This window comes from Mytilus trossulus, chromosome 6, assembly GCF_036588685.1.
Source record: "Mytilus trossulus isolate FHL-02 chromosome 6, PNRI_Mtr1.1.1.hap1, whole genome shotgun sequence".
Classification (NCBI taxonomy): Eukaryota; Metazoa; Mollusca; class Bivalvia; order Mytilida; family Mytilidae; genus Mytilus; species Mytilus trossulus.
Window position 1 is genome coordinate 80,756,696 of NC_086378.1, and position 25,024 is coordinate 80,781,719.

Below are 25,024 nucleotides of genomic sequence, written 5' to 3' on the forward strand. Positions count from 1 at the left end.
GACAGGTGTCGCATGTTGAATAGGAACTACCATTTTTTTCGATTATTTTGCGCTCGCCTCAGTGACATTTTCAATATATTTTCACTTTGTGTATTATATTTGCGCATATCGAATTAGCTTTTTAGCGTTTGCGCGCATTTTTTTCATTCCATTTGAGGTCATGCATGCTTCATGTAACAAATGTTAATATAAATCGGTATTTTTTTTCTTCAAATTTGCTATATTTTAACTTTGTGCATATTATTCGACACTAATCACTTTCGACCCCCCCCCCCCCCCACACACACACACACCTTTTCATTCAACTCCTCTCGTTGGTGAGCGGGAAACTTAGACTTTCGGTATTAAAGAGATAAAAAAAAATTAGATATGTATAAATCAGCACTGTTTTCCTGTGCAATGAATGAGCGCAAATGTAAAAGGAAGGTGCTCGAAAATGTAATGCACCGTTATTAAACTATAAGACTACAAGTTTAAAGTTGGAACAACTATCAAATTAGGTCTGAACTACCTTACGACGTAGCATAGAAAAGGCCGTGTTTAACCAAAGATACAACTGATGGCTTACTTCAATGATAGCAAATACTAGTTCTAAGCAAATAAAATCGGGAGATAAAGATAAAAATGAGACTACAAGATAGTGGCTTGGAGCAGCCACCAAAAATAGGATTGTATGTGTTTTTTTTTATTAGTTTGGTATAAAAAGAAGATGTGGTATTATTGCCAATGATACAACTATCCACAAAAGACCAAAATGACACAGACATTAACAGCTATAGGTCACCGTACGGCCTTTAACAATGAGCAAAGCCCATACCGCATAGTCAGCTATAAAAGGCCCCGATAAGACAATGTAAAACAATTCAAACGAGAAAACTAACGGCTTTATTTGTGTAAAAAAATGAACGAAATACAAATATGGAACACATTAACGTTTGGAATAGCCACCAAATAAGAGATTGCGTTTTTCTAAATTACACTGGAAGGGGACTTGTTCGTTTTTATTGTTTACTGTTTTGTCGCCTAAACAACATATAAGTAATTTTACAGTTTATGAATATCCTTCGAGGTTTTACGAATCGATTGAGCCAAGGAATTGATGTTCAGATATTTCCAACTCAAATTAGTAAATGTTTCTTTGAATTCCTCCAGTTGATGCACAATGTCTAGGATAAATTCATGTACCAAAATGATATGTTATATTTACAAATCAAGAATTTGTCACCAAATAATAACAAAAGAAAGAGGTTGATATCAGGAAAAGTATCGAAAGCGTATACTTGTTTTCTAAAAAATACAAACAAACAAAATGTAAACAATTAAGCCACGTCGGTAAAGAATATTAATGAAGCTGTTAATTTATTTTTAAACAAATGATTAAATAATGTAATGATGTCCATGGCCACGCCCTCTGTACCACGGATTGATAGAAATATCATTTATAACTATACTAGTTTGTAACGGTCTCTACTCATCCATTGTATTAAAGGTAACAATAAGGGGAACACTAATATGGAAGTATTCGGATGTGGGTATGCTAGAAGACCTTCTATAGCTGAAGGAAAAGAAGCTGTAAGACAAAGAAAGTTCTCTGTACGATCGAAAGGGTCTACGGATGAAAATGATGAAAATGATGATGGATATAAAGGCGAAATCGTAAGTAATCCTTATAGGTTAAAGTTTAATGTTCTATTTCTGTATTATAATAAAACATGTTTTTTTCTCGATGACAGTTTATGATATATGTGACACCTGTCCAAAAACGTCTCCGCATATATATAAGTTAGAAAATACTGAAATGATGAAAACAAGCATGTAATTCAGGGGGTGTCGTTTTCTACTGTATGCTATATTGAATTTGGTGATCGAAATCATGCATTTTTTAAAGAAAATGTGGATGAAATTTTTGGTATTTGAATCCCTGTTAAGAAAATTACGCCGAAATTGACGACGTCAACGTCCCCTAACAAGAACCCCCCCCCCCCCAAAAAAAAAAAAAAAAAAAATACACAACCCAAAACCGAAACTATATGAAACAAATTCAAAACACAACCAGATTGAACTGAAAGAAAATATACGGATGTGAGTTTTCAGACTGTTTATGACGTCTTTATATTAAATCCGTTGAAAGTATATTGGTTGATACTGTGAGCCCATGATTTATTTTTTAGTTGTTAATGAACTAGCTTTCAGTAACATCGAGTACTCTTAAATCGGTTCTTTGTTTCTATCGTTTTTGTGCCTCTTTTTGATGATTTTCATTTCTATTTAGACAATTCTAAACAGCTTTACAATTTTTTTTCTACAAATTTTTTTTTTTCAATGATGCAAATAAAGTGCCTTAATATATGTTTGGAGGAGGCTGTTTCTCATATGTATTTTAACTATTAGCTTCCAATTGATATTTTATAGTGTGGGGTCAGCAAAAAATTTACGAAGAGCCGCCGGACACTTGAAGTAGTTTTAATTATTTGTCCACTGACAGATTCATACCGTATCATAGTGTACTGAATGGAGTTAATGTATATACATTTAAGACCGGACACTTTGATATTGTTTCAAGCATGGTGATGCATTCTTCATGGTTCTAAGAACGACCACATGAAATCCCATATAAGAGAAAAAATATGAAAATTAAAGACAATTTGATAAAAAAAAAGTCATTGCATAATAATTACGAGTGAATATTACATCATTATAGACTACAAATGACAAGGTGTCTCAATACATGTTTCCTCTATTTAATTTAAGAGCTAAAAATATCGAACATTATGTTCATCAATAAGGTATACAAGTGAATGAATCTCTGAAACTAATACAGATATGAATTTTAACTAGATTGATGTAATGTAACTGGTTTAAGGTTGTATATTGCTTTTTGTTAAAATATCCACAGTCCAAATACTGCAAATGAATTAGAGAAATTAAACTGAATCATAAGAACTCTTAACGAAGTATAGCAGGTGAGCTTCCATTACAGAGGCGGATTTAGAATCCTCAACCTTTTCTGAAACATTTTCAAAATAACTTTTATGTTATTAACAAAAACACCAGTGTTAAGGAACTCGTTTCACATCCAGCATTGTATAGACTTCTGAAAGTGCTGTGATGTACGAACCTATTTATGTGTCGGTATTTTGTAATATATAAAAGTATTGTGGAAGATATCATAACTACTATTATTTCGATCGTATGATCTAGATAAGTTACATTAAGCTCCGGGCTTCAAGCTTGACTTATGAAATAAGTAAATACGGCGATCCGAAGGTTGATTGTGTTAATAACGGATATAATGTGGCCTATTATTTTTATTCTCAATATTTTACAGAAATAGTAAACCATACCGTAAAACACAATTATTCAATCCATTGTAATTATAGAAAACCGGAAAACTTCATACAGAAAGTGTCAATAAATAGACAGAATATATATAGACAAAAACAGAGTAGTACTAAAGTAATTGGTAACCCAGTCTCTAAGTGCACGATTAATCACAGTACAGTACTGTTTTAGGTTTCGAAGTTCATTGACCTATACATTTATATACCTACAGACTTGATAACGAAATATTTGCATAGTCAATAAATTATCTGCACTTATACATCCCGCTATTGTGTTATTGTTCTATGACAATTTTTGTATTATTGTGGGTTTTTTTTTTTTTTGCTTATGTGCTTATTCTATATCCCTTTTCGTGTTTTTATTAATACATATGACGTGGCTCTGTACTTATACATCCCGTCATTGTGTTATTGTGCTATTATACTATGTATACATTTTTGTATTCTTGTCTTTCATATTAGCTAATGTGCTTTGTCTATGCCTTTTTGTGCTTCTTTTGCATATTTGTTTGGTTTTATAGGGATTAAGGTAATAACACATTGGTGACTACTGTACCCCTATTTGTGACATTTTTACCTGTTATGTCTTTAGGTTTAAGAATATGTGGTATGCGTGCAGTTAAGGCATCCAAGTCACAATTTAAAAAAGAAAACCATTATCGGACATGACTTGTTTCAGTATTCAAATCCATCAAATTGTAAACTTCATTGTGAATAATTTATAATTTAAGATATGCCAGTTAATAATGACACATTTCTTTTTTTATGGATATGTACAACAAAGTTTGATTGTTCATAATTGATGATTTATACTTAAACAACGAAGATGGCATATATATGGTGACCTATTTCATGCTTAAATCCATGTCATTTAGGCTTTGACGGCAAGTCATATTGGCAATCATAACGCATCTCTTCATTTTATATCTATGCTGTCATAGAATGTATAGGCGTCATTATCATAATAGCGTATGTTGAAACTTTGTTTGTGCTGAAAAGTTTATGTTTTCCTTAATATATTAACATATTAACCATGTTGACATTTGAATGTTGGCTAATACATAAGGGAGAACGCAAATGTACCACTTTTCTTCAATGAACTCTTAAAAAATCATTTTAAGTGATGAAATTACAAATGGCAACGATTCTGGTTTCTCAAAGATATATTTTAGAAATAGAGTTTTTTTCTACCATATAATCTTGTACAAAAAGACGAATAACAAAATCATTCCTGTCAGTGTAATTGTGCTATGGTTAATGTATGTTTACTTATTATTTTTTGTTTTATAGTGATTGAGATGACAACACAATGTTTACCGTTGTACCCCTATTTTTGCCATTTTACCTATTATGTCTGTTTTGCTCTCACGTTGTTGTCAATATAATGAAATTGTATGCGACTGGTCATACAAAGGAGGTTAAACTAGCTTTAAAACCACTTTTAACCCACTATTTTCTACATGAGAAAATACCGCCTGTACCAAGTCGAGAGGGAATATGACAGGTATCCATTCGTTGGATATATTTGAGCTTTTGATTTTGCCATTTGATTGTGAACTTTTCGTTTAAAACTTTACTCGGAGTACAGTATTTTTGTGATTTAACTTTTCGTTTCTTACATTCAGCCTTTCAAAAAAACAATCGTTTGTCATAAAAAAAAAGAAGATGTGTATGATTGCCATTGAGACAACTCTCCACAAGAGAGCATATGACACAGAATCAACAGCTATGTTTCACCGTAAGACATTCAACAACGAATAAACCAATACCGCACTATAAAAGACCACGAAAATGACAAACGTAAAACAATTCGAACAAGAAATAAACGGCCTGATTTCTATACAAAACAATGAACGAATAACAAAAAACAAACTGCAACTAACGAAAACCACTGAATTACAGGGGCTTTTAATACAGGACTGACACGTACAGATTGTGGCGGGGTTAAACTAGTTTGAAGGCACGCAGACCCTCCGTTAACAAGTTGTAAAGTTCATTGTGAATAATTTATAATTTAAGATGTGCCAGTTATTAATGACACATTGCTTTTTTTATGGATATGTACAACAAAGTTTGATTGTTCATACTTGATGATTTAAACTTAAACAATGAAGATGGCATATATATGGTGACCTATTTCATGCTGAAATCCATGTCATTTATGCTCTGTTGTCTTATTGGCAATCATAACGCATCTCTTCACTTTATATCTAATGCTGTCATAGAATGTATAAGACCTCATTATCATAATAGCGTATGTTGAAACATTGTTTGTGCTGAAGAGTTTATGTTTTCCTTGATATTTAAACATATTAACCATGTTAACATTTGGATGTTGGCTAATACATAAGGGAGAACGCAAATGTACCACTTTTCTTCAATGAACTCTTAAAAAATCATTTTGAGTGATGAAATTACAAATGGCAACGATTCTGGTTTCTTAAAGAAATATTTTAGAAACAGAGTTTTTTCTACCATATAATCTTGTACAAAAAGACGAATTACAAAATCATTCTCGTCATTGTTATTGTGCCATGGTAAATGTATGTTTACATATTATTTTTTGTTTTATAGTGATTGAGATGACAACACAATGTTTACTGTTGTACCCCTATTTTTGCCATTTTACCTATTATGTCTGTTTTGCTCTCACGTTGTTGTCAATATAATGAAATTGTATGCGACTGGTCATACAAAGGAGGTTAAACTAGCTTTAAAACCAATTTTAACCCACTATTTTCTACATGAGAAAATACCGCCTGTACCAAGTCGAGAGGGAATATGACAGGTATCCATTCGTTGGATATATTTGAGCTTTTGATTTTGCCATTTGATTGTGAACTTTTCGTTTAAAACTTTACTCGGAGTACAGTATTTTTGTGATTTAACTTTTCGTTTCTTACATTCAGCCTTTCAAAAAAACAATCGTTTGTCATAAAAAAAAAAGAAGATGTGTATGATTGCCATTGAGACAACTCTCCACACGAGAGCATATTACACAGAATCAACAGCTATGTTTCACCGTAAGACATTCAACAACGAATAAACCAATACCGTACTATAAAAGACCACGAAAATGACAAACGTAAAACAATTCGAACAAGAAATATAACGGCCTGATTTCTATACAAAACAATGAACGAAAAACAAAAAAAACAAACTGCAACAAACGAAAACCACTGAATTACAGGGGCTTTTTAATACAGGACTGACACGTACAGATTGTGTCGGGGTTAAACTAGTTTGAAGGCACGTAGACCCTCCGTTAACAAGTTGTAAAGTTCATTGTGAATAATTTATAATTTAAGATGTGCCAGTTATTAATGACACATTGCTTTTTTTATGGATATGTACAACAAAGTTTGATTGTTCATACTTGATGATTTAAACTTAACAATGAAGATGGCATATATATGGTGACCTATTTCATGCTGAAATCCATGTCATTTATGCTCTGTTGTCTTATTGGCAATCATAACACATCTCTTCACTTTATATCTAATGCTGTCATAGAATGTATAAGACCTCATTATCATAATAGCGTATGTTGAAACATTGTTTGTGCTGAAGAGTTTATGTTTTCCTTGATATTTAAACATATTAACCATGTTAACATTTGGATGTTGGCTAATACATAAGGGAGAACGCAAATGTACCACTTTTCTTCAATGAACTCTTAAAAAATCATTTTGAGTGTTGAAATTACAAATGGCAACGATTCTGGTTTCTCAAAGAAATATTTTAGAAATAGAGTTTTTTCTACTATATAATCTTGTACAAAAAGACGAATTACAAAATCATTCTCGTCATTGTTATTGTGCCATGGTAAATGTATGTTTACATATTATTTTTTGTTTTATAGTGATTGAGGTGTCAACACAATGTTTACTGTTGTACCCCTATTCTTGCCATTTTACCTATTATGTCTGTTTTGCTCTCACGTTGTTGTCAATATAATGAAATTGTATGCGACTGGTCATACAAAGGAGGTTAAGCTAGCTTTAAAACCACTTTTAACCCACCATTTTCTACATGAGAAAATACCGCCTGTACCAAGTCGAGAGGAAATATGACAGGTATCCATTCGTTGGATATATTTGAGCTTTTGATTTTGCCATTCGATTGTGAACTTTTCGTTTAAAAAAATAATGAACGAAAAACAAAAAAACAAACTGCAACAAACGAAAACCACTGAATAACAGGGGCTTTCATATGGGACTGACACGTACAATTTGTGGCGGGGTTAAACTAGTTTGAAGGCACGTAGACCATCCGTTAACCTGGAACACTTGTGTAACAGTACACCACAAGAGAAAACTATAAAAATCAGTTGAAAAGGGATTAACTCTTCAGATCATGTGTTTGGAATAACAAGATTTGGTATGAGAACCTCAAGATCTTTGATTGTTTATTTTTGTTTTTACAGAATCCAGTTTTCATGTTACGGAATGGGTCTATATCATCGACGATCCCCATTGAGTTGCCTTCTAAACGAACATCTGTCTCGTCCTCGCGGGCATCAGATGCTGGATTGTATCTCTCAAAGCTTAAAGAAGTTGAAGAAGAAAAAGACCCAGAAAAGGATGTAGAAATAATTGATGAGTCTTGGAAACTGGTGTACAAAGTCAGTGATAGTCCTCCGATTTTACTAACTGTATTTTTTGCTGTGCAGGTAATATTATCAGGATTATTTGTGCAATTTGTGCAGTGGTAGATAACAAAAAAACGGGAGGTCCGGAGGTTGGAACCCTTTTTTTGCAATCAAAGCTTTTGAATGAGGACAAATGGTTGGAACCCTCTTTTTTGAAATTGGCTGGAACTAACCCTGTTTGGTCAATTTGATATTAATATTAAGGTCAAGCTGTATAACAAAAATACATTAGATACATCGTGCTTTGGATTTCCCAATTTGATTTCAAGATAATAGTTAAATGTAATAGCTTAGAATCGTCATTTCATATACAAGTGCATCATTTTTTTAAATGTTTCTGTTAATTTAAAATTGATTATATTTGGAAACTTTTCTTGATATACTTTTATCTAAATTGTGTTGTCTACTAAATTTCTTCAATTTTTAAAATCACTTAAAGGACTTATACTTGTATTACTATTATTCGTTTGATAACAACTTTATTATACTTGAGCGATTTAAAAGTTTAATAATATACGTTTAATAATGTCAAAAAAGATCTCATCCAGACAAACTGAATTTCTTCAGAATGCTTGGAAATGGATTGGCAGGATAAGAAAACACAAACGAATCAATGTATGTTTCTACAATAATTTGTCTCTGATGTTATTGCATAATGTTTCCTTTTTATTGAATGCATTCTATCAATTCAGCAAATTTTAATGTCCCTTCCTGGTTGCGTTATAACAGCAGTACTGGTAGCTAGTTCGGTCTGTGGCAAAGAGGATGAAGTTTTGAAGGCCAAACTTTTGGCTACCACCATTTTCTTATCCGGATTGACAACTTTCCTACAAGTAACGTTTGGGGTGAGGTAAGTTGAATATACACAGTTAAAAACTCATTCCGACAGGTGTAATGGTAATAGTTGAATACAAAACTCATTTCAGGTGAGATAGCTACAGAATAAACGCTGATTATAAAGGTGTGAAATTATACCTTTTTTCAAATAAGAAAAAAACAGGGGAACGTTATTTGCCATCAAGGTATGCTCTTTAATGTTGATGGTTATATTTTAGTATTATAAATATTGTTTGTTATATTGATGATGAATACGATTTTGTCCAGCTTACTATTCCGATTACAATCAACATGAGTATACATACAATTCACTTATTCAACAAATCGGATAATCCTTTTTCAAGTTTTTATATAAGAGAATCAGAAAAATATAGGTTAAGTTATAATAACCGGTAACTATAAATATTATAGTCGTAGGAAACTAAGTCACAATTCCGGAACAGAGTCAGCCACTGTCATGACGTCAGTCTGCTGAATAACTGCTTAGGGTCGAGCGGCATATTGGTATGCATATTAAGGACTAATACATGTTAATGTGATATGAATATCAACCCTGCTTTGTACTAGATCGAGACACTGAGTCGGATTTTTAGTATGCTAGTTCATACAGTCCCCAACTAAGAAACCCCTGTTACAAATCCACATTCAAACATATTCAAACTAATTAATATCAAACCCTATATTGCTAGTCACAGACTTTTCAGACTGGTTGGCTTTGGACGATATGTAACAGAGAAGCGCTACAATCAGGATTATGACACAGCGGTTTCCCCTGTTCCCCATTTCAAAATATATATTTGTTTACCTAAAATGTCTGTTTGATTAGTTCACACATCGTGGTTAATATAATGGAATTTTATGTGACTGTTAAACATGTAACAGGTTTAGCTAGCAATAAAACCAGATTTAATCCACGGTTGTCTACATACGAAAATGCCTGTACAACGTCCGGAACATGACAGTTGTAATCCATTCGTTTGATGTGTTAGAGCTTTTGCCATTTGGTATCCGTTGGAAATTTCATTGGAGATTGGTATTTTTCCCCCTCTTTTCTTAACATTTTCTTTTCCTACAAAAGTTTGGATTTCATCAACTTAGGTTATATCCTCCACCATAATAGTTATCAAAAGTACCAGGATTATAATTTTATACGCCAGACGCGCGTTTCGTCTACATAAGACTCATCAGTGACGCTCAGATCAAAATAGTTAAAAAGCCAAATAAATACAAAGTTGAAGAGCATTGAGGACCCAAAATTCCAAAAACGTTGTGCCAAATACGGCTAAGGTAATCTTCTCCTGGGGTAAGAAAATCCTTAGTTTTTCGAAAAATTCAAAGTTTTGTAAACAGAAAATTTATAAAAATGACCATATAATTGATATTCATGTCAACACCGAAGTGCTGACTACTGGGCTGGTGATACCCTCGGGGACGAAACGTCCACCAGCAGTGGCATCGACCCAGTGGTGTAAATAGTTATCAAAAGTACCAGGATTATAATTTTATACGCCAGACGCGCGTTTCGTCTGCATAAGACTCATCAGTGACGCTCAGATCAAAATAGTTAAAAAGCCAAATAAATACAAAGTTGAAGAGCATTGAGGACCCAAAATTCCAAAAACGTTGTGCCAAATACGGCTAAGGTAACCTACTCCTGGGGTAAGAAAATCCTTAGTTTTTCGAAAAATTCAAAGTTTTGTAAACAGAAAATTTATAAAAATGACCATATAATTGATATTCATGTCAACACCGAAGTGCTGACTACTGGGCTGGTGATACCCTCGGGGACGAAACGTCCACCAGCAGTGGCATCGACCCAGTGGTGTAAATAGTTATCAAAAGTACCAGGATTATAATTTTATACGCCAGACGCGCGTTTCGTCTCCATAAGACTCATCAGTGACGCTCAGATCAAAATAGTTAAATAGCCAAATAAATACAAAGTTGAAGAGCATTGAGGACCCAAAATTCCAAAAACGTTGTGCCAAATACGGCTAAGGTAATCTACTCTGGGGTAAGAAAATCCTATAAATCAGTTCAATCAAAGTTACCTTCCAATCCCATTTTTCCATTTCATATATTATACATTTTCCACACCTTTTGTAAGTTTTCAATTATATACTGTGAACCAACTTATTTTCATAGATACTTTTGTGTTTAGCCCTTTCTAGTCCATTTCGCAAAATTTAATTTTTAGATATTGAAATTATTCGATGTACATTTTTGCAACGATTTATATTTGCGTTATTTTTGTTCTTGCGAAATTGGTGAAAATAAGTTCGTTTACTGTAAACACATGTAGCATGATATCAGTATTGACATCTGTAAGTCTAAAGATTTATGTTTTTAAACGACTGATAACGTTAGGTTAGATGTGATGCCTCTAACATTGTAAACAACCGTAACCTTCGAAATATGTTGACCAAAGAACCGAAATATCATGAGTACTTCCAGTTCAGCAAGGAAAGTACTTTTCAATGGGATAATCGCCAAAGAAATCAAAGGTGGTCTACACGATAAAGTCATGGCTTTGAGGTCGTCAATACAAATTAGAATTTAAAAAAAAATGGGTTCTGTATTTTTGTGATTTTACTTTTGACTTGTTACTATTCACATCTTTTGGCTCTGATAAATAGTTTTTCAACAAGAATTCATACCACCTCTTTTTCATTTTTAAACAAATGAGCCTTAATTTAGTTAAAATCACAAACAATTCAATCACTTTCTTTCTCAAGTTATCCATGTTATCATTAAAACTGAAATAGTCAGTAGACTACAAGATGCAATATTTTCAAATATCATCTAAAACGGCAGTATGTGCATTTATATATACTAGTATTCTTTATTTCAAGTCACATGAATGAATGGAATCTTTTATTACAGATTACCTGTTTTCCAAGGTCCCACTCCAGCATATGTTATACCCATTTTAGCACTTGCATCACTACCTGAGTGGGCGTGTCCAACAAATGCTGTAGGCAATAATAGCACAGGTAAATTTTCATTGGTATAGATAAATCAAAAACATCAGTTCTATCTCAATTAAACTGAGAGCTTGAGCAAGGAGTATTGACATAATATATATATATATCAGAATTTGGTAATTTGTTAATCATTTTTTGTTTGATCTACTAGTACATAACAGTATAGGACCAGGCCGGTCGTAATATCGTGAACTATAAAGTAGACTCATCGACAGGGAAAGTGTATCCTCTTGTGCATGTATCGCCCGCATTGCAAAAAGTAAAATCACAAAATACTGAACTCAGAGGAAAACTCAAATCGGAAAGTCTCTAATCACATGGCAAAATCAAATGACAAAACACATAAAAACTAATAGATAAGAACTTTCCTATTCCTGACTTGGTACAGGCATTTGCAAATGTAGAAAATGGTGGAAAAAAACTGGTTTTATAGCGCTAAACCTCTCAAATCAAATTCCGTTATATTTACAATGATGCGTGAACTAAACAGACTTAATATGGGTACAGTGCTCAGTCATCAACGTCTAACAATTGTAAAAGGAACAACTTACCAGAACACAAAAACATCTATCTACAAACACATTCATTGATTCGCGTGTCTGACGTCAGAAAATGATATACGTCACATATTTTTGTCGTTCAATGTTTATACAAACAGTTTTAAAATTTTAAAATCCATTCTCTGTCAAAATTACCCGATTGGGAATTTACACGTTGATTTTTACAATCACTGGGTTGTTGCCACTGGTGGTGGACGTCTCGTTTCCGGTTGTTTCAGAAGTCCAGTAGTCAAAATGTTTGTGTGGAAATAAATAAAGGCAACTGTATACCGTATTTCAATAGTCATGAATAATATAATTGACATGTTCATTTTCTGTTTAAGATGGTTGGGTTCCTGTTTTACTGTCTTAATTTGATTTTTTTTGCAGTCTTTTGTTGACTTGTCCTTTTGTTTGTTTTTCTATTGCGTTGTCATTTTCACTTTGACTCCGGAGTTCTGTCGATGTCTATCACCTCATGTGTTTAATTAATAATAATAACATAAGATGTATGTTTCATTATAAAACGTTATACTAATTGGCTACACTGCAGTCTCGCGTTACTCCTAAAGCAATTGCATGACACAGTAAAATTTATCATTCATGATGACACGAGGTCCCACAATAAAGTACACAGGTAAATTTAATAAAAACTTGATAAAAATCGTGTTTTCATGATCCTAGCTAAAAATGTAATTATATGCTTCTTTTCGTAACTTCATAGGGTTGTAAATGCGTTTACTGTGTGCACATGTTAAGAATGAAGCGCTACCGCGCTTCATACAAAATGAACTTCTGTCAACGCTTTTACACCCCAATGAGGTTACAAAAAAAAGCATCCAATTCTTAAGTAAAATTAAATGATAGTATCGATAACATTTCATTTTATCACTGATGGCTAACTTTAAATTTCTAAAATAACCGTATTAATGGTATTTTATTTTGGCAGAGGAATAAATAAGTAACATTACATGCAAACTCAATACAAAATACAATAGAAGTGGAAAAACGCAGTGCAAAAATTACATCAGCAAAATAAGAAACCTACTTGTGTAAGATCACAAGGTAAAGTTAAATCACGAAATTGCAAACTCTTGTGAACATTAACATACTATCGATGTTACAATAACAAAATCCCAGCTGCATGAAGTAAAAAATAATGCACTCTAACATTGTAATATGAGTTGTACTTTCATGTAGATTCTAGACGATTCACAGAAATGTTTCAATTACAAAAAAAACCCACACTGTATTTAAAGCATCTTAGTATTCTTTTCATCTTTTTTTCAAAACAAATAATGAATATTAAATATTTCTTTTTCACAGAGAGGTTGTTTACAATGGGGAATGAGACCTTTAACATTGAAAGGTTACGCTCAGATTACATATACCCAAGATTACAAACGGTACTGTGGAATTATCTGTTTTTGTTGTAAATATATTTATTTAAAAGTGACTCACAAAATTTATATTCTAATTTATTTAAAAATAGTCAAACAAATATTTATAAGAGATTCCTTTATATGTTAGACTGTTCAATTTCCTCATTATTTCCCAATACTTATTACTGACTAATGTCTTTTTTTGTTAGCTTAAATTTAATTTTCATTTTAAGTTAATTAGTTTTAACAGTTAATGAGTTTATTTTTCAAGTAAACTATAAACTACTTTATGAATATCACTTTGTGTTTTCCTGATGACCCCATACAGAATTTAAAATATGATGTTGTTGAGTGTCTTTAATCTAATTAAATCTACCACTACATATTGTATTTGCAGCTTCAAGGAAGTCTAGTATTTGCAGGGCTGTTTCATTGTTTAATAGGATTGACGGGACTGGTCGGATTAATGGTAAAATTTATAGGTCCAATAACAGTTATTCCAACATTACTTCTTATTGGAATAGAATTCTACTCAGTTGTCACAAATCTCTGCGACGCACATTGGGGCATATCAGCCATGTAAGTAGTGCTGCTGAAACCTTAGAGTATGTTAATGAATTGTGTAAAATGTTCTCTTTCATTGTTACGGAATTGACTAAACTTTTTAACTTTAATTTGTTAACGAATTGTCTAATCTTTCTTACTTTAATTGGTAAGGAATTGTCTAATTTTATTTACTTTAGTTTATAAGGAATTTTCTAAACTTTTTTACTTTAATTTTTAAGGAATTATCTAAACTTTTTTACTTTGTTTTTTAAGAATTATCTAAACTTTTTTACTTTAATTTATAAAAAAATTTCTAAACTTTTTTACTTTAATTTATAAAGAATTTTCTAAACTTTTTTACTTTAATTTCTAAGGAAGTGTTTTTAGTAGTAGAATATTCTAATTCAGACTCACTTCAAAATGAATAAATAAGAATCAAATTTCGTATTCATTGTTTATCGACTTTTTAAGCATTTCCTGATTTACAAGCTTTAATGACACAGTACGGAAGCGTATTAGGGACATAGAAAAAATAAAATTGGCAGTGAACTTTTTTTTCAAAGTTGAAATTTTGACTTTTCAAATCTCGAAATTTTGACTTTAACTTGAAATTATGGCTTTTCAAATCCCGAAATTTTGACTTAAACTTGAAATTTTGACTTTCTAAAATCTTGAAATTTCGACTTTTTTGAAACTCGAAATTTCAACTTATAAAAAAGTCAAAATTTCCACTTTAACCTCGAAATTTCAACTTTTTAAAAACTCGAAATTTCGTCTTATTTTTAAACTCGAAATTTCGACTTATTTAAAACTCGAAATTTCAACTTATTTAAAACTCAAAATTTCGACTTTTTTAAAACTCGAAATTTCGACTTATTTTAAACTCGAAATTTCAACTTATTTTAAACTCAAAATTTCGACTTATTTTAAACTCGAAATTTCAACTTATTTTAAACTCAAAATTTCGACTTTTTTAAAACTCGAAATTTCGACTTATTCTAAACTCGAAATTTCGACGTATTTTAAACTCGACATTTCAACTTATTGTAAACTCAAAATTTCGACTTTTTTTTAAATCGAAATTTCGACTTTGATCTCAAAATTTCGACTGTTGAAATCTCGAATTTTTTACTTTTTCTAAGTACTTTTAAAACTTTGATGTTAGTATTCAAACAGTTGTTACAATTTTAGAAGGAGTAGACATGGACGCAAATTATTAAAGCGCCATCCACTTATTTTGGCAATTTGTATTCAGAAACTGGTTTTGTTCTTAAATTAAGATATGGATAAGCATTTTATATTAAAGAAACCATTCGTAAAGAACGTGCATGTTGAGAGAATCCCCCCCCCTATTCAATGTTTTAGTTTCCACGACACTGTCATAGGATCGTCAAATCTGAGGACATTTAGCATCACAGTTGCAAAGGCCTGTTTGGTATACCAATAGCAAGTCACTGTCTTTGCCTTGTTTAAACAATGGTAAATCAAGTACTAGTAGCCAAAAATGACTGGCATATTCAGAACGACAAATGAGCTGCCTCAGTTTTCTAGTTTTGGAAGTTTGCATTCTTATAACACAACTATTAACCCTTGGCTTTATATATTAGACTGTTGAATAAAAGTATGTCGCAATATTATAGGTGTGTCGGAATAGCGGGATTACTTGATACACATATCTGAAGTCCAGACTTGAAATATGTATTTAAACGTGAAACATATTTTATTTATTCTTTGGCAAGAACAAGATTTTCTATCTAAAATAACCTCTTTAAAAATGGTTAAGTTTATTAAAATATGCTTACGAATCTTTTGTGGATAGTTGTCTCATTGGCAATCATACCACATTTTCTTTTTCATATTATGAAGTTTATGATGTAAATGGCTATCCGCCTCGTTGATATAAATGACTGTGAATGTGGTAATCGCAAACGTATAAATACTGAGGAAAAGCCGAAATTTTAAGTTTAAAATAAAATCGAAATTTTGAGTTTAAAAGAAGTAGAAATTTTGAGTTTAAAAGAAGTCGAAATTTCGAGTTTAGAAAGAGTCGAAATTTCGAGTTTACAAAAAATCGAAATTTTGAGTTTAAAAGAAGTCGAAATTTCGAGTTTAGAAAAAGTCGAAATATCGAGTTTTAAAAAAGTTGAAATTTCAAGATTTTAGAAAGTCAAAATTTCAAGATAAGAAAAGTTAAAATTTCGAGTTAAAGTCGACATTTTTAGATTTGAAATGTCAAAATTTCGACTTTGAAAAAAAAGCTCACTGCCAATTTTATTTTTTCTATGTGTCCCTAATACGCTTCCGTACCTCTTTAAAATGGATAAGTTTATTAAAATATGCCTATCAAATTTATGATGTATATGGCTCTCCGTTTGTTGATATAAATGACTGTGAATGTGATAGACGCAAACGTTTAAATACTGAGGAAAATCGAAATTTTGAGTTTTAAAAAAGTCGAAATCTCGACTTTAAAATAAGTCGAAATTTCGAGTTTAAAATAAGTCGAAATTTTGAGTTTAAAATACGTTGAAATTTCGAGTTAAAAATAATTCGAAATTTCGAGTTTAAAACAAGTCGAAATTTTGAGTTTAAAATACCTTGAAATTTCGAGTTTGAAATAAGTCGAAATTTCGAGTTTAAAAAAGTCGAAATTTTGAGTTCAAAGTTGAATTTTTTACTTTTTATAAAGTCAAAATTTCAAGTTCAAGTCAAAATTTCGGGATTTGAAAAGTCAATATTTCAAGTTGTAGTCAAAATTTCGAGATTTGAAATGTCAAAATTTCGACTTTGAAAAAAAAGTTCATTGCCAATTTTATTTTTTCTATGTCCCTAATACGCTTCCGTAACACAGAAAGATGAAGAGACGTTATTTAGTTGTCATTGAGCATCTTAGAAACATGAAATGTTAAACTAAGTCATGGGAGTCGGATTTATATAAGTTTTTCTAGACTTGTTTCCGAATCCCATATTTGAACTTCATGTAACATTGTAATATTTTATTCTTGTAATTTTTCATTAATAAATTCGGTTTAAACTATAAACTAAATCATTTTGTATTTGCAGAACGGCATCTGTGGCTATCATACTAGCAGTTTATCTAGCAGGATGGGCCATGCCATTACCAGTATGGACTAGATCACAAGGTTGTCACATCATAAGATTCCCTTTACAACAAGTATTAGCTGTAAGTCATAATTAATCAATTCATTATGAAAAGTGTAACTATTTATGTTTCCGTTTTAACTAAAAGCTCTGCCAGCGTCCTTAAACTCATCCTCTTGTTAATTCATCCTCGAAGCCATTTCACAAAAAAAGATGATGAGGGATTCGAGTTTAATATCCAGAAGTACTATTTCGTGCACATAAGGAGGAAGCCATGTTAATGGGATTTAAATGTGAACCGTACTCTTTATTAGACAAACATATTGAGTAGGGTTTGTAACGTATTCTGTAAGTTCACATGGTAACAGTCCGCTGCGAAACGTGACACCCTACCTTAGAACATTATTATGACTATGCGCCATCGAGACTTTACTCTGATTGAAAAGAACATATGGAAGCTTTATACTTTGTTCTTGTTTGGCTTTATGAATATTTTGAAATAAGCGTCACTGAGGAGTCTAATGTAGACGAAACGCGCGTCAGAGAATAAATTATAATCCTGGTACCTTTGATAACTGTTTATTGTGTTTGTTACATTTTAATCATATAATTATTACATTTCAAAGTTAGACCATAAGCACGTGGTGGTCTAAAGTATTGTTTTATTTCTTATTAAACACCGCACCAATGAATCCACGTTAATATCTTCGTGATAAAAATATCAAATATATAAAATTGCTTTGTTCTTACGTGAAACTGTAACTGTAAAAGTTTTAACATGTTACTTGATTAGTTGAAAACAATAGAAATGCTTCGTTACTTATTCATTTTATGTATACAGATTCTTCTATCAATGATGATTGGTTGGTCGGTATCTGCAATCATGACTAGTACAAATTCTATTTCGGATGATCCAAACAGTGAACAGTATAAAGCAAGAGCAGACTATGGTATTCGTACCATCAATAAAACGCCATGGTTCTATGTCCCATATCCAGGTTAGAGCAAATCCGTATAATTTACCTACATTTACTATATAAGGCATATTAATGTCTCATATTTCCATGCTAGAAGCACATGGTTGAGCTGGAGGAGAACAAAAAATAATAATGATTCTTTAGTAAAATATATAGCAGAGACAGGTAAACAGTCAGAAAATCGCTTTGGACGCATGAAATAATAAAACGTCTTGTTTTCAATTTTTGAAATCGCCCACATTAGAAGTTTATTCTATCATTAACGTTGTGAACAATATAAAATAAATATAAATGACCCTTAATGGTCATAGTACAAACATGAACTTGATGGGGATACAGTAGAGAAATGAACTGTTGTCACAGAAAATGGATGAATTATATATATGGGCATCGTTTCTAGGGGATTTCCCCACCAAATAAACTGTATAAACCATGTAAATTGGGTACACAGGTTATTTAAAATTCTTGTATACATTTTTTGTTAAACTTTCTTGTGAAACATTATAACGTATAACAAACGTTGTTCACTACATCGATCTCGGCATGACCCACAATGTGATGCATAAATATAATAATGGATGGAAAACAACTGTCATATTTCTGACTTAATACATAGATGATGATGATTGTATAGCTAGCTTATTCTTTCACTTGTTGACAGTCGTATAGAATTTCTATTTATTGACAACAATGTGTGAACAAAAGAAACAGACATGTTAGGTAAAAATGTAAAAAAATAGATACAACAGTAAAAATTGCGTTGTAATCTTAATTACTATAAATATAAACAAATATATCATCAAAAAGATAACACAAAAAAATGTTGTGACACTCTTAATATGCACAACAATTGGAATACGACCACATTTTGTTGTTTTGTGATTCGACAGACGATCGACATTCTTGTGGGAACCATTTATATATTTTTCTTATGTGATTGACATTGACGAAAACTGTTAGTATCTAAGTATGTTTGACCTCTATATTAAATGTACTGAACCAATTAAAGCATTTTGTTTTATTTTCATTCTGTTAAATACACATGAGGTATCGAACTTTTCTCTACTTAGGTCAATTTGGAGCAATTGGTTTTGATGGTGGTGTGTTTGTGGCTTTTGTTACTGCTACACTGACTTCAATCATAGACTCGATAGCCGATTACTACGCATGTGCAAAAATGTCCCATCTTCCTCCACCACCACTCCATGCAATGAACCGTGGAATAGCGTTTGAGGGATTCATGAGTATGATAGCTGGATTCTTTGGAGCAGGACATGCTACAACAACATATGGTGGAAATATTGGTACAATTGGAATGACAAAGGTACGTAAGATACTTTAAAATTAAAACATCAAAAGTACCGATCCTAAGTAAAATTCAAAGGGACCGTCCCCTATCAAATGGCAAAATTAAAAGCTCAAACACATCTACGAATTGAAAACAACTTTTACATTCCTGACTTGGTATAGACATTTCTTTATATGGGAAATAAAGCAGAATAATTAAAATATGACTTCGAAGTTTTCGTTATGATATTTTATAGCGCTCTCCAAAGGAGGCCTTCAACGTTGCTTTCGTATGATAATACTATAAAAATAATTGCACTTTGTGATGCTTTAATTTTAGGTCGCAAGTAGAAGAGTTTATCAAGTTTTCGCCATTATCTTGATAGTGTTTTCTGTGTTGGGAAAATTTACTGCTGTATTTGTAACAATACCTGACCCTGTCATTGGAGGCGTATCTGTTGTTGGATTTGGAACATTTCTTGGTCTGGTTTTGTCAAACCTCCAGTATATAGACTTAAATTCATCTAGAAATTTAGCCGTCATTGGAATATCCTTGCTCATTGGATTAATGGTTCCACATTGGGTAAAACAAAATCCAGAGTCACTGTCAACAGGTAATATTTTAAATTGAATATACTTCCTAATTCTGGTATCATTCATCACTTATCCGTTACTTTTATGTCAAGTTTTCAAGTCCAATGTGATGATCTGTTAGCGTATGTGTTAAATGAACACCTTTTTTTTACCACTTAAGTATTTCTAAGTATTGTGATACAGTATGTTTATAAATAGTTCAAATACATAAAATGTTTGATAATTAAGAAGGAGAAAAAGAACTTTGATGTAAACACCTAAAGGTCACCGTATGGCGTTAAACAATGGAGGAACACTCGTACTGGATGCAACAGTAAAATATCTCTCTAGATTCAGAAGTGTAAAACATTTAAAAAGAGAAAACTTTTGGTTAATTTATGATTAAAAAAAAGAATAAGGATGAATTCTCTATATTAATCAAACCGATATCATTCTGGATACATCTTAAGCTTTTAAACATTTCTTTCAATTTTTTAATTGGTGTTTACCGTTATTGTGTGTTTTAACCATTGTTGATAAAAAAAAAAAAAAAGTATAGTCTTAAAGGTATATCGATACACAGCAATTTCCACTACAATTTGATATCCAAGTTATACATAAAAGAAGACGTATCTTAAATGGAACTGTTTGATGTTAAATTTAAAGTTGAAGTGATGTCAGATATGTACAGACTCACCAAAACTATGTTCAGTGTTAACAAAATAAGCCAATTATTAACTTAAATACTGAAGTTCTGTTATAAATATATAAATATATATATGCAGTCTTATTATGATAATATATTATTGCTCAACAATAGCTTTAATTTTTTTGTAGGCACACCAGACCTTGATAGCTTACTACGAACTATTTTATCAAATCCAATGATGGGTGGATTTGTGGCTTTCTTCTTAGACAATACAATTTCAGGTAATTCAGCGCAATTTCCAACTTTAAAAACTAACGAGTCCGCGTATGCAAATCGCGCACCTGTCAGGAACACAGGGAAATGTTTCTATGAATGAGAGACATAAACTTTTAGCTTTGTATAATATGGACTTATAATCGTATTACTTTCCGTTTGATTTCTCGTGGTAGGGTTCATATAATTTTTTTGGATACCGAAATAATAATAAGCAATGTGTTATTCTTACGTGTACCAACGGAGTATAAAAGTGTGTCCCTAATATCTGCAGTGTAAGATCAATTTTGTTTTTAACAAAAGCGTGAATAAAAATTGAAAATAGGATAACTGATTAACGGGTTAAACAAAATATTCAAATTCATTAGGTTAAACGTTGGTCCATCAGAACAAACCTATTATGTGACCAGTAATATATACGATAATATATAATAATATATAAAACATAAACTAAATACTGCAAAAATGGTTTACATAAAGTGATAAATAAAGGCAACAGTAGTATACCGCTGTTCAAACTCATAAATACATGGACAAAAAACAAAATCGGGGTAACAAACTAAAACCGAGGGAAACGCAAAAACTCGTGATATTCAAAATGTTTTTGAAAATTTATGAAAACTATGTTCTCTCTAATTTTTACCATATCATTTGCTTTTATATTTATGTGTTTCAGGGTCTAAATTAGAGCGTGGTTTAGCAGAGTGGGATACCTCTAATCAGGATGTAGAAGAAATCTCTGATTGTGATTATGAAGAAGATGTGACAGTTTATGAAATACTTTTCATTTCAAAATTACTGAAAAATGTATCATGGTTGAAATATATTCCAATACTACCTAACTTTGATCCAAATGTTTATAAATGTAGTTGTAACTGTTCATGTTGTGGACGTTGTAAAAAGGAAAAATTGTAAATGTGTTTCATTTCTTATAATCATTTAAAAAAACATTTTTTTTTTAAAGATAGAAAAGGCATATATATAAAGAAAAATATCGACCTTTTTCTATGAGGCTTATAAACTGGAAAGAGGGGAGGTTCTTAAAGCACTACAACATTAAGTACAGAATTCGATTTTTTTTATATTTTTCTGACATTGACTGAATATTGTTTTTTTACTGCTGCTAAAAGTTACTACAATCATGTTTGAGTCAAAATTGTGAATATGTTAACAAAACATAAAACTCCTTTTCCTTTCATAAACTGCCAACTCCAGATAGTGAAGAAAAGTAACCTTTGCCACTGGACGAAATATCTTATTTTAAATTTATTTGTTCTATAAAGTAATTAGGAAATGTTTTAGCTAATATAATAAGATAAATGAACAATTTTAATCCCACCTTTAGAGAGATGCCAGTATTTAAAAAGGCCTTGCTTAATTGCAACCATTTTGTTGGATAGCTTTTTCATGCAATCATATCAGATCACCTATTTTTTATTGATAAAAAATTAATTTAGTTGACGGTCATGACAAGTTGTATATGTTTTTCCTATTGCAATTTACTGAATGTTATAATTGGCAAATGAGATACACTCAAACAGACGTTTCCGTTAGGAAATATACTATTTTCTTATAATGTAGGATTGATAATAACTGTAAAAATTAAAGAAAAGGTTGCATTTTATTTTGTCCAGTTGATATAAATTAGTTTTCAAATCTTCAAATACATTTGGTAGTTTTTAATGGCCAAGTATGGTAAATTCAAATCAATTGAAATATATATACATCTGAGTAATCTTATTAAAACCATGCTGATAGTCTTTGCTGTCAACCATTTTCATGTTTTTAAACTACTCAGTATTTTCTTAGATATTTGAATGCATTTTATTTGTTTTGAGACATGAAAGATATGCAGTCCTCATGACAATTAAAAAAAAATCATAAGTGAAAGAAGAGGGACCAAAGATACCAAAGGGACAGTCAAACTCGCAAATCTAAAACAAACTGACAACTAAAGTATTGACAGTCAGGAGCAAAAGTACCTTGATTGAACCACCAACCTTTGACAGAAAAACTGGCTACCCTAAAAATAAAAGGATTGGAGTCGATAGAAACCTGCCAATGATGGGTTAAAACTCACAACTTCAAACACAGGCAAGTGATCACTGCAGATAAACTACTCAGACTATCAAAACAATTTTTATCAAAAATTAGTAGGGTTATTGATCCCATCTGTCTTTTCCTTTCGACAGGTAAAATAAATTCTTAACCATATTGTGCTTTCTGAAATCTAATATTATTCTATTGAGTGACAAAGGCTAACATAATTCATACTTGAGAGTTGAATATTCACCTTAACCTACCATGTTCATTGCTTTAATTAATAAATTGGGAATTAGTTCATGGGACAGAGATGATGCGTCCTCTTCAATAAAACATTATAAAAAGTTAAGTCACAAAAATAAACTCCGAAGTAAATCCGAAACAGCAAGTCCCTAATGAAATGGCAAAATCTAAAGCACAAACTCATCAAACAAATGGACAACAACTGTCATATTCCTGACTTGGTACTTATGTAGAAATGGTGGATTAAACCTGGTTTTATAGCGCTTAACCTCTCACTTGTATGAAAGTTGCATCAAAGTCCATTATATTGACAACGATGCATGAATAAAACAAACAGACATAATAGGTACAAATGTCAAAAAAGGGGTACAGCAGTCAACACCATGTCATGATCTTAATCACAACAAAAACAAACAAATATTTAACAAAGAAGCACATATCACAATTAACAACCCCGTTCATTGCTTACTTATTATTGTATTTCATTTAAGTATTCTAAATTAACTCATAAAGGATCTAAAGATTTTAAGCACTGTAACCAAATCGTAATAGGTAGAGATATCAAAGGGATATAACTTGAGAACTGTAAATTCGAGGTAACAATAGTTTTTACTGAATCTGAGATTTTTGGAAATTATATGGTGTGTAAGTTGCATAAAATTTGGTTGAGGCAAACCTAAGTAGGAGAAAATGAAAATTTCAACAATTTTCCATTTTTAAAGAGAACTCTTGAACTACCAAAGGTGGTGCCATTAAAATTCAAATTTTATCTGTATTTTGTGGTATTTAACATTGTGCAGAAGTTTCATAACATTCGGTTTAAGCAAAATTCATTTAGAGAACAGAAACGAAATATTTCTGCAATTTCTAAATATGGATGGGAGCAGAACTTTAGAAGGGTAAAAGTGAAGCCACCAAAATTAAAACTTGATCTGTGTTTTGTGCGTTATGAAATCCTGTGTTTTAGTTTCTAGACATTTGACTGAGGCAAACTGAAGTAATCAAAGGACAGAAAGGGGTAAAACTTGATACCCCCTCTCCACTAAGAAGGGAGGGGGGATTAAAAATCACTTCCAAATTATTTGTTTTGAGCATTTGAGTTTACCTCTAGTTAAAGGTTGAGTTTTCGCTGGTCCATCAAGGTTTTTTTATATGCACTAAGTTTTTTTCTTTTCTTTCAGTCATGGTGTTATATCCTTTTTGAACTTAAGCTACTTGATAGACACTATTGATATATAATAAACTTGTTAAGAAATCAGATCAACAATATTTTTCATTTATTTCATAAAAAGTTAACAAAGGTGAACCCAATCCATATCTTATAGTACAGAATACAATAACAAATAAATTACTTAATTGAGTAATTGCCCCTTTGAAAATTTTACTTTTATTCATATTCTAAATAAATATTTTCAGATATATGTCTTGCTCTGTTGAAACATCAAGAAAACAAGAACATTTTTATGCGAATCACAACACAAAACAATAATAAATAAAATATACACATTATCAACAGGTAAAAATACAGGTAACAACAGAGGTAAGGAAGTTTAAAATATTTCATCACATGACTCACATACAAATATAAAATAGGAAG

The 25,024-nt window shown here is 31.5% G+C and overlaps 1 protein-coding gene across 1 annotated transcript; it reads left to right on the forward strand.

Moving 5' to 3' along the window:
• Positions 1–1,447: 1,447 nt before the first annotated feature.
• On the forward strand, positions 1,448–23,933 carry LOC134723798 (solute carrier family 23 member 1-like). Its single transcript, XM_063587347.1, has 12 exons — positions 1,448–1,656; positions 7,768–8,013; positions 8,685–8,842; positions 11,713–11,822; positions 13,679–13,758; positions 14,132–14,313; positions 17,344–17,464; positions 18,224–18,380; positions 19,430–19,683; positions 19,987–20,260; positions 21,057–21,149; positions 21,818–23,933. Exons 1-12 carry the CDS (start codon positions 1,513–1,515, stop codon positions 22,054–22,056), a joined length of 2,058 nt encoding a protein of 685 aa, XP_063443417.1. The 5' UTR covers positions 1,448–1,512; the 3' UTR covers positions 22,057–23,933.
• The last annotated feature ends 1,091 nt before the right edge of the window (positions 23,934–25,024 follow it).

What these genes read in the sequence shown, in the direction of transcription:
- LOC134723798 (XM_063587347.1), top strand. Translation starts at nt 1,513, where the DNA reads ATGGAAGTATTCGGATGTGGGTATGCTAGAAGACCTTCTATAGCTGAA. An exon ending in ATGGATATAAAGGCGAAATC is followed by an intron (nt 1,657 to 7,767) that starts GTAAGTAATCCT and finishes TTGTTTTTACAG; the next exon opens with AATCCAGTTTTCATGTTACG. An exon ending in CAAGTAACGTTTGGGGTGAG is followed by an intron (nt 8,843 to 11,712) that starts GTAAGTTGAATA and finishes CTTTTATTACAG; the next exon opens with ATTACCTGTTTTCCAAGGTC.